Genomic DNA, 10818 nt, shown 5'->3' with positions numbered 1-10818 from the left:
CGGCCACCGCACTCCAGTCTGGGCAACAGAGTGAGACTCCAACTCAAAAAAAAAAGTAGATTAGAGAGAGAAAGAGAAGGAAGAAAGAAGATTCACCTCCCTAAGGTGGGGTGGGGGGACCAAAGCCAGGAAGCATGGGGACAGCCATAGCTCAAAGAGCACATGGTGACACCAGAGTCTAGCAAGGCAATGGCTGCTGGTTGCTTGTGGTTGAGTCCTTTTAAGCATTCCTCTTGGTGGGGGAAGATCATTAGGGTGATTGGGGTGGTCTGCTTTCAGGTCATCACAAAGGGGCGGGCAGGCGCAGGTACTGATAATATCAGGTGGTAGACAGCAAGCAGATGGGTGGGTTAGTCACATGATTGCTGCCATGGTGGGGCTTATCTGTGTCATGTAGTTCACAGAGGGCTGATTAGGTTAACCCTGGGGGATGTGATTTCTGAAAGAGACTTGTTAGACATTTGCAATTCACAAACTTCTTGACCAGAGGTGGAGTAGTCATTTGGGCTGTCCTGATCTTGTATCTGAAGATTTGCCTAGGGGGATGGGATAGGCTGCTATTTGTCCTGCAGTAGAATGTCTGAATGCTTTCTAATGGTTACACTGAGGCACAAAGACCAAGAATAAGCTAAGTGTCTTCTAGGTTTCTATAGGTACCTTTCGCCAAACTCGTTTTACAAGGCCAGTATTAACCCTGATACTTTAAAGCCAGACAAGGATGCTAGAAGAAAAGAAAGTTACAGACTAAGGTTTCTGTTTAATATATGTACAGAAATCCTTGGCACAATACTAGCAAACTATATTCAACAGCACATTAAAGGGATTATTTACCATGATCAAGTGGGATTTATCCCTGGGATGCATGTGTTGATAAAGATACCAAACTCTGTAAAATATTTAAAGAGGTTTATTCTGAGCCAAATATGTGTGACCTAGGGCATGGTCCCAAGAGATTCTGAGAACATGAGCCCAAGGTGGTTGGGTTATAGCTTGATTTTGTACCTTTTAGGGAGACAGAGGTTTATGGACAAGGACATAAATCACAATACATGTGAGGTTTACATTGGTTCTGCTTGGAAAGGTGGGACATCTCAAACTGGGGGCTCACAAGTTATAGGTAGGTTTTAGGGATTTTTTAAGTTGACAGTTGAAAGTGTTAAGCTATTGTCTAAAGACCTGAAATCAGCAGAAAGGAAATGTCTGAGTTAAGAGTGGAGGCCCAAGTTCTTAATTTGTAGATGAAGCCTCAACTCTTAAAGAGAATAGATGGCAACTGTCTCTTATTCAGATTTTAAAAGTATCAGACTCTAAGTTAATATCTCGGATCTGGGAAGACCTGGAAGGGAGATTCTCTACAGATACAAATATTTCCCTACAAAAGAAGGCTTTGCGGGGCTATTTCAAAACATCAAAAAAATGTATTTTGGGATAAAAATATTTGTATTTTCTTTGTGGCCTGCTATCATATGATGCTATACCACAGTCAAGTTGGAATTTCATATCTTATTGCCACAGAGTCTGTTTTGTCAGTCTTATGATCTCTATTTTAATGTTAATGCTGGTCAGTTGTGCCAAAAACTCCACAAAGGAGGAACCTAAGGAAGTATGTCTGTCTGTCCAATCTCCTTTTCTTTCGTAGATTAGTTTTTCATGTGTCTCTCGGCCTAGAGGGGATCTGGTCAGTTGGTTGGAAGGGCTTAAAATTGTATTTTTGGCTTACACAAGAAAGGTGCAGCATTGCAGATGTGGTACATTAACAGAATAAAGAACAAAAATCATCTCAATAGCTGCAGAAAAAGCATGACAAAACTTAACATCCTATCATGATACAACACTCAACATATTAGATATAGAAGGAATGTACCTCAACCCAGTAAAGGGCATAAAGGACAAGTCCACAGGTAACATCATACTCAGCAGAGAAGAACTGAAAGCTTTTCCTCTAAGATCAAGAACAAGACAAGGATGCTTGTGCTCTCTATATCTATTCAATATAGTACTAGAAGTTCTATCCAGAGTCAGAGTAGTAGAAGAGATAAAGAAATATGTAAAGGAAGGTTTAGAAAAATTCAAGACTCCCAAACTTCATATGCAAATGGAAGATTAAGCCAGGAGGCTGAGCCATGCAGCATCTTCTGTCAGATGAATAGTTGTTGCTAACATTGTGCGTCAGCCAGATCCCCAGGAAAAGTAAAAGACCTCAGGCATCTATGAAGGACTTATCATTCATAAGTAGATTCTTTGCTGGCCTCCCATAAACAAGGACATGCTAACTGTAATGTAAGTCTAGCTCTTAAAACTAAAGTATGTTCCAATTAAAAGCGTATCCTCCCAGGTCAGAACAAAGACAAAACTCATGCCTCCAGCTACCCAGAGATGTATGCACAATTGACTATTCTTTACTGTCTTTTTCTTCATTCATCTTTATTTTTTTTTATTTTTTTTGAGTTGGAGTCTCACTCTGTCACCCAGACTGGAGTACAGTGGCCACTCCCAGCCACCACAGCCTCGACCTGCTGGGCTTCGGGGATCCTTCCGCCTCAGGCTTCCAAGTAGCTGAAACTACAGGCGCGTGCTACCACACCTGGCTAATTTTTTTGATTTATTGTAGAGATGAGTTCTCACCAAGCTGCCCAGGCGGGCCTCGAACTCAGGCAATCCACTCACCTCAGCCTCCCAAAGCTCGGGATTACAGGCTGAGCCACCAAGCCGGCCAGATCTTTCAAAGAACAAATGGTCTCCAGGAACTGCGAATTAGTTGCTCTTTTGCATTTCCATGAGAGCTGTCAGTCTTTGGCCATTTGGTTTTTTTCAACAAAACCGGCCCCTTTTCTGCCACAGGGTTAGTGGGAGACAATTTGTCATCCCAGGTGATTGCCATGGGGCCAACTGCTGACCCCAAAGTGGTTATTCATGTGTTTTTGCGTTCATTCACTCAATCACACAAGAAATATATTTGAGCATTTGCCACCTTCTGCCACAGAAGGAAGTAAAGTTTATTATTCGCTTTTCACAGATTGAAAAGGGGGCAGCACTCAGAGGCAAGTGCTGCCCAAAGGGCCAGAAACTGGGTATATTTAAGGGCCTTTGGGGTAAGGGGGGTTTGGGCCCCGGAGGAATCTGGGCCAAAAGGAATGTCCAGGACTGTTGGTTTTTGATGTTGATTGTAGCCACTTGAGCCTTAGATCTTGACATACCCAGATATTAGCATCTCATGCCCTCTGTTGGTGGGCTAGATGGGAAGAGACAAGGGGAGGGGCTTTTCCTGCAAGAGGCCTGTCAGATGTTTGAATCCACAAACTCTTCAGCAAAAAAGGTCATCTATTATTTCTTTTCTTTTCTTTTTTTTTTGAGTTGGAGTCTCACTCTGTCGCCCAGACTGGAGTGCAGTGGCCGCTCCTGGCCACCGCAGCCTCTACCTGCTGGGCTCCAGCGATCCTTCCGCCTCAGCCTTCCAAGTATCCGGAATTACAGGCACGTGCTACCACACCTGGCTAATTTTTTGATTTATTGTAGAGATGAGGTCTCGCCTGCCCAGGCAGGTCTCGAACCCGCAGACTCAGGTAATCCACTCATCTCAGCCTCCCAAAGGCACGGGATTACAGGCTGAGGCACCGAGCCCAGCTTATTATTTCTATGGCTTTGGTCAGCTAAGGAGTGATCTTTGACCTTCCGCCTTCAACAAGGAACCTGGAAATTTCTTAGAAATTATTATGCTAAACCATGAATTGAAAGGTTGGGCTGTTCTTGTCTTGCATCTGACAGAGATTTGCCAAGGAGGTGGGGTAGGCTGCCAGCTTGACCTACTGTAAAATGTCTGAATGCTTCCTAAAACCTGCCTATTGGAAATTTATCTATCTGTGTTTAACCTGTGCTAGATTCAAAGCATGTTAGTCTAAGCAAAAATGGTTATGTTAAGGCAAAATATGAACTAAGTTTATTCTAAGTTTCTTGGGGTCCTTCCTTTCAAATAGCTACAAAAAAATACTTGGGAATATATTTAATCAAGGAGTTGAAAGATGTCTCCACTGAGAACTATATAATTTTGTTGAAAGAAAGTGAAGGTAGAAATAAATGAGAAGGGCCAGGCTCGGTGGCTCAGCCTTTAATCTCAGGCCTTGGGAGGCCGAGGTGAAAGAATTGCCTGAGCCCGCAGGTTCAAGACCCGCCTGGGCAACTTGGCAAGACCTCATCTCTACAATAAATAAAAAAAAAATTAGCCGGGCGTGGTAGCACGCTCCTGTAGTTCCAGCTACTTGGAAGGCTGAGGCGGAAGGATTGCCGGAGCTCAGCAGTTCGAGACTGCGGTGGCCGGGAGCAGCCACTGCACTCCAGTCTGGGTGACAGAGTTGAGACTCCAACGCCAAAAAAAAGAAAGAAAGGAAGAAAGAAAGAAATGAGAAGATAATCCATGTTCATGGATTGGAAGAATTAATGTTGTTAAAATATTGCCTATAATGATCTACAGATTCAATATAATCTCTATCAAAATTCCAATGACATTTTTCGCAGAAATAGAAAAAAACAGTCCTAAAATTCATATGTAACCAAAGACCCCAAATAGCTAAAACATGTGAACAAAAAGAACAAAACTGGAGGCACAGCATTTCCTGATTCCAGAATCTACTACAAAGCTAAAATAATCAAAACAGCATGATACTGTCATTTTAAAGGTCAGTAACTATTTAGTATACCAACTTTTAGAAAAGATTAACAACACAATGACTAGCACAAAAACTGGAAATAAAAACTGAGATTTTCTTTGCTTAAAATGTGGGAGTTACTTACTTAATCTAATTTTTGAAGAGAATGTGTGTGTAGGGATGGATTATGTTGTATGTGTGTGCATTTATGAAAAGGAATTTCAGATGTATACAAAAGTAGACAGACCTGGCTATGCTCTTCAATACCTTCACCCATTTCCATTTTTGAAATCTAGAATTTCAAAATAAATTATAGGTCTCATTTTATTTATAAATCCTAATATTTTTATATTAGCAAAATATTTAATGTCTACAGTTATAGAGTCAATAATAATAGCTATTTTTGGCTTACTTAAGAGCTTTTTAAAAACTACACACCAAATTTCCCTATAAAATAAGTGTAATGCTGAAATCCACTTATAAAGATGATTTCCCTTGGCAAATGGAAAGGATGTTGTTATTCTTTATACTTTTTTTCCATGAAGTTTAGCTTGAGTTTTTCATTTAGAAGATTTTTTTCAACATGATCAGTATATACTGTCTTGATTTTCTCAGAATTGCATTAGAATTTTTTTCTCTTGAATTGCCTTTAATTTTTCAAAGTATGACATAGATACAATTTTATATTTCTTGAGTCACACAACTACCCTGTGAGATACACAAGGCAGTAGCTATAATGACAAAAGTAACCTAAGATTCACTGAGGTTAAAGTGGCTTTGAAATTGTAGTTAATTTCTTATGGAACTAGAACTGGAACTCTAGTTTCTTCAATCTAAATGTTGTGCTTTTTGGTCCATTGAAATGCAATGAATGCGTTAAAGACTTACCGCTCTTTTATTAGTCTGTTCTTATTGTGTCTATCTTATATTACTTAATTGAATTTTTTAATAAGCTTAAGGACTAGGTGATGTAATACATTTATACTCAATATTTTAAACAGTAAAGAGTAAACATAGTTTTATCAGTGGCAAATTTTTCAATATTATAGCACCACAGAAATCCTTGGGCCATGAGGTGAATGAGTTAACATCAAGTAGATTATTGAAGTTGGAAATGGAAAACCAAAGTTTGACGAAAACTGTAGAAGAGCTTCGGAGTACCATGGATTCTGTAGAAGGCAACACTTCCAAAATCCTGAAAATTGAAAAAGAAAATCAAAGACTAATTAAAAAGGTAAAAAAAATGTTATGTTTATTGTGATGTTTAAAAATGCAGTAGAAGTATAGGTAAATAGCACATTTATTTTTGTTTTTAAACTGTACCCTCAATAGTATTTTAATGTGTTATGGAAAATTTCAAATATGCATAAATACGGTGGGAATGAACCCTATACTCATTATTCAGCTTCAGCAATTAATAACTTATAGCTGATCTTATTTTATTTATCTCCCTGCCTATACTCCCTATAACCTCTAGATGATTTTGAAGCAAATCCTAGACATTGTGTGATTTCACCAATAATTAGAGTGTTTGTTTCTAATTAAGGAATTAAAAAAATAAGAACAGTGACATTATCATACCTAAAAAATTAATTATTTTTACATCAACGTTTTATCTGTTTAAATTTCTCCATTCTATTATGATCTTTGTTTTTTATTTAGTTTCAATCCAAATTCAAATAAGAGCAATACATTTAGTCAATAACTGTGTCCCTTAAATCTTTTATATTTTAGTCTGTAGGTTCCCTCTTTTTCCCTATTTTTTGTTGTTGAAGAAACCAAGTTGTTTGACTGATAGAGTTTGCCCACAATCCAGATTTTGCTGATTACATCATTTTTGTGCCACTTAACATGTTTTTCTCCTTCCTTCCTCCCACTTTCTTATTCTGTTGTCCAGGCTAGAATGTGTTCAATCACAGCTTACTGCAGCTTTGAACTCCTGAGTCATGCAGTCCTTCTTCCTCAACTTTCTGTGTAGCTGAGACTACAGGCATGTGCCACCATGCCTAGCTAATTGTTTTTCTTATGTGTAGAGAGGAGGTCTGGCTACTTTGCCCAGGGTGGTCTCAAACTCCTGGACTCAAGCAATCCTCCCACCTTGACCTCCCAAAGTCCTGGGATTACAGAAGAGAGCCACCGTGCCCAGCCCCCATCAATTTAAAAATATCTGTAGCATTTCAATCCACTACATTTATTTTTCTTACTTGTCCCAACTCTAAAAGCTGCTTCCTTCCTGAATCCTTATGACATAACCTTAGCACTCCTTGAGTGCTTCCTTGCTTCTGCCATGACAGAACATCCTAGGCTCACCTAGAACATTTCCTCTTTTAGATCTGGATACAGATATTTCTCTAAAAATCTATTTATTTTAGTGGGAAGTAGTATTTACAGACCATAATTTTGGCATTATGAGACCTGAATTGTAGTTAGGTTTTAGGTGAACAGAAATATTACATTTATACAACAATTAGACCAGGTATTTTATTTTTACATATCTTTCTGCATATACATACACCATTTTACATAAATAGAATCCTATCTTTAAAATATACATGATTTCTATTTTTAATTTTTTTATTATAAAGACATGGGGTACAATTCAGGTTAGGGATACAAACATTGATTATACAGGTACCCTTGTTGATGAGGTATGCCCTCCCTCCCCTAGCAGTTTCCCTCAACTGCCAATCCCACTCCCTCTCCCCTGACAGTTTCCCATTACTGCCAATCGCTTTCTTATGGTAGTATAATTGTTGAAGGTCCATTTATGAGTGAGAACATGTGGTACGCTGCTCTTTGTTTCTGTTATAGATCACTGATATGATCGACTCCAAATCCATCCAAGTTGCTGCAAAGTCTATATATTTGTCCTTCTTTATGACTGCATAATATTCCATTGTATATATGTACAACATTTTTTTTTAATCCAGTACAGCTTCCATGGGCAACATGGTTGGTCCCATGTTTTTGCTATTGTGAATAGAGCTGCAACAAACATACGTGTGCAAGTATCTTTTTTGTAGAATGATTTGAATTCCTCCGGGTATATTCCCAATAGAGGAATTGCTGGGTCATATGGTAGGTCAATTTCTAGTTCTTTCAGGAGTCGCCACACTGTCTTCCAAAGGGGTTGCATTTGTTTGCATTCCCACCAGCAGTGTAGAAGTGTTCCTTTCTCTCCACATCCTCGCCAGCATCTATTGTTGTTTGTTTTATTAATGATGGACTTTCTTACTGGGGTTAGGTGGTATCTCAGTGTGGTTTTGATTTACATTTCTCTGATGATGATTGAGACTTGTGCACTTTTTCATGTGTCTGTTGGCTACCTGTATATCTTCTTTTGAGAAGTGTCTGTTCATGTCTTTTGCCCAATTTTTAAAGAGAGTGTTTGTTTTTTTTCTTTTCAGCGTGTTTGAGTTCTTTGTAGATCCTAGATATTAGGCCTCTGTCAGATATACAGTTGGCACATATTTTTTCCCATTCTGTGGGCTGTCACCCTGCTCTCTTGATGGTTTCTTTTGCTGTGCAGAAGCTCGTTAGTTTGATGAGGTCCCACTTGTCTATCTTGCTTCTTAAGAGATTGGCCTTTAGGGTTCTGAATAGAAATTGGTTGCCAGTTCCAGTTTCCATAAGAGTGTCTCCTGCACTTCCTAAGATTCTTATAGGTTTTACATTTTGGTCTTTGATCCATTTAGAGTTAATTATTGTGTATGGTGATAGGTAGGGATCCTGTTTCAATCTTCTGCATGTCGTCAACCAGTTTTCCCAGCACCATTTACTGAATAGGTTCTCCTCTCCCCAGTGGTTGTAGTTGGAGGCTTTGTCAAAGATGAGTTGATTGAGGAGTTGAGGTTTTGCTTCTGGAATCTCTATCCTGTTCCATTGGTCTATGTACCTGTTCTTGTACCAATACCAGGCTGTTTTGATGACTGTAGCCTTATAGTAAAGTTTGAAGTCTGGAAGTGTGATACCTCCTGCTTTGTTTCTTTTGCTAAGGATTGTTTTGTCTATTTGTGGTTGTTTATGTTTCCATATAAATTTCTGTACTGTCATTTCCAGGTCTGAGAAGAATGATGTTGGTAACTTAATGGGTATTGCGTTGAATCTGTAGATTGCCTTTGGTAGGATGGACAGCTTCACAATGTTAGTTCTTCCTATCCATGAGCATGGAATATTTTTCCATTTGTTTGTGTCTTTTTGGATTTCTTAGAGCAGTGTTTTGTAATTCTTGTTGTAAAGGTCTTTCACTTCTCTGGTTAGGAAGATGCTGAGGTATTTCATTTTTTTTTGTGGCTATTGTAAATGGAATTGTGCTTTTTATTTGGGTCTCTGCCTGCTTGTTGTTGGTGTATAGGAATGCAACTGTCTTTTGCCCGTTTATTTTGTACCCTGAGACTTTGCCAAAGTCCTTTATGAGTGCAAGCAGGTTTTTGACAGATTCTCTTCGATTTTCAAGGTATAGGATCATACCATCAGCAAAGAGGAATAACTTGACTTCCTCTTTTCCTATTTGGATACGCCTGATTTCCTTCTCTTGTCTGATTGCTGAGCTAGGACTTCCAACACAATATTGAACAAGAGGAGTGATAGCGGGCATCCTTGTCTTGTTCCACTTTTCAGGGGAAATGTTTCTAGTTTCTGTCCATTTAGCAATATGTTAGCTGTGGGTTTATCGTAGATGGCACTTACTATTTTGAGGTATGTTCCTTCTATACCTAGGTGTTTGAGGGTTTTTATCAAGAAGGATGCTGGATTTTTATCAAAAGTTTTTTCTGCATCTAATGAGATAATCATGTGGTTCTTGTTTTTACATCTATTGATACATTTAATGACATCTATGGTCTTGCGAATGTTGAACCAGCCCTGCAGTCTGAGGTTGAAGCCTACTTGGTCTTGGGGGAAGTTTTTGGATCTCATTTGCTAGAATCTTATTGAAGATTTTTGCATGTGTGTTCATAAGGGTTATTAGCCTGTAGTTCTCTCTTTTTGTTGGATCTTTACCCAGTTTGGGTATCAGTGTGATGTTATTTCGTAAAATGATTTGGAGAGAATTCCATCTTTCTGAATCCTTTCAGTAGGATTAGCATCAGCTCCTCCTTGTATGTTTTGTAGAATTCTGCTGGAAAGCCATCTGGTCCAGGGCTTTTTTTTTTTTTTTTTGGTAGTTTTCATATGACAGAGTCAATTTCCTGGGTTGTTATTGGTTTATTTAGTGTCTCAATGTCTTCTTGTTTATACCTGGGGAGGTTGTGTGATGTCAGAACGTCTTCCATTTCATCTAGGTTATCAAGTTTGCTTCCATATAGGTGTACATAGTAATCTCTGATAATCTTTTGTATTTCTTTGGGGTCAGTTGTGATTTGATCTTTTGTATTTCTGATTGTGTTTATTTGGGCTTTTTCTCTCTTTTACTTGGTCATTCTGGTTAGGGGCCCATCATCCTTGTTAATTCTTTCAAAGAACCAGCTTTTTGTTTTGTTGATGTTTTCTATGATATTTTTGTCTTCTGTGTTCTGTATTTGGGCTCTTATTTTTGTGATTTGGATTCTTCTGCTAAAGTTGGGGTTTTGGTGGTCTTTTCTTTCCAGCTCCCTTAGGTGATTTGTTAGGTTCTCCACTTGTGATCTTTCCATTTTCTTGACGTGTGCTCTATAAATTCCCCTCTTAGAATTGATTTCATGGCATCCCAGAGGTTTTGGTAAGATGTTTATTCATTTTCATGTGTTTCCAGGAATCTTTCAATTTCTGCTTTAATTTCAGTGTTGACCCAATAGTTGTTCAGCATCATGCTGTTTAGTGTCCATGTCTTTGTGGGCTTTGGGGAAATGTTGGTTTTGATGTTTATTTTTATTCCAGTATGGTCTGAGAGTGTGCATGCCAAGATTTCAACCTTATGGAATTTGTTTGTGCTCGATTTATGGCCAAGGATGTAATCGATTTTGGACAATGTTGCATGTGGTGATGAGTAGAATGTATATTCTGTGGTTGTTGGGTGGAATAATCTGTAGGTATCTATTAAGTCCATTTGGTCAAGTGTCAAGTTTAGGTTCTCGATCTCTTTGTTGATTTTTTGCCTCGATAATCTATCTAGGGCTGTCAGTGGGGTATTCAAGTTCCCTGCTATAATAGTGTTAGAGTTAATATCTTTTTTTAGTTTATTTAGTAGTTGCTTTAT

The 10818-nt window shown here is 38.6% G+C and overlaps 1 protein-coding gene across 10 annotated transcripts in view; it reads left to right on the top strand.

Moving 5' to 3' along the window:
* The window catches only part of CCDC88A (coiled-coil domain containing 88A), a 144429-nt gene that overhangs the window by 77621 nt on the left and 55990 nt on the right, over positions 1-10818 (top strand). For all 10 annotated transcript variants that reach the window (XM_021717152.1, XM_021717151.1, XM_008067207.2 and 7 more), the window contains one exon: positions 5693-5877. In XM_021717152.1, the coding sequence (XP_021572827.1) occupies positions 5693-5877 (185 nt within the window). The remainder of the gene's footprint in view (positions 1-5692; positions 5878-10818) is intronic.

The sequence above is a fragment of the Carlito syrichta genome, unplaced genomic scaffold (genome assembly GCF_000164805.1).
Source record: "Carlito syrichta isolate Samal-C Ts95f unplaced genomic scaffold, Tarsius_syrichta-2.0.1 Scaffold309408, whole genome shotgun sequence".
In the NCBI taxonomy this organism is placed as follows: Eukaryota; Metazoa; Chordata; class Mammalia; order Primates; family Tarsiidae; genus Carlito; species Carlito syrichta.
Note: the sequence above shows the minus strand (reverse complement) of the source record. Positions and strands in the feature narration are given on the sequence as shown.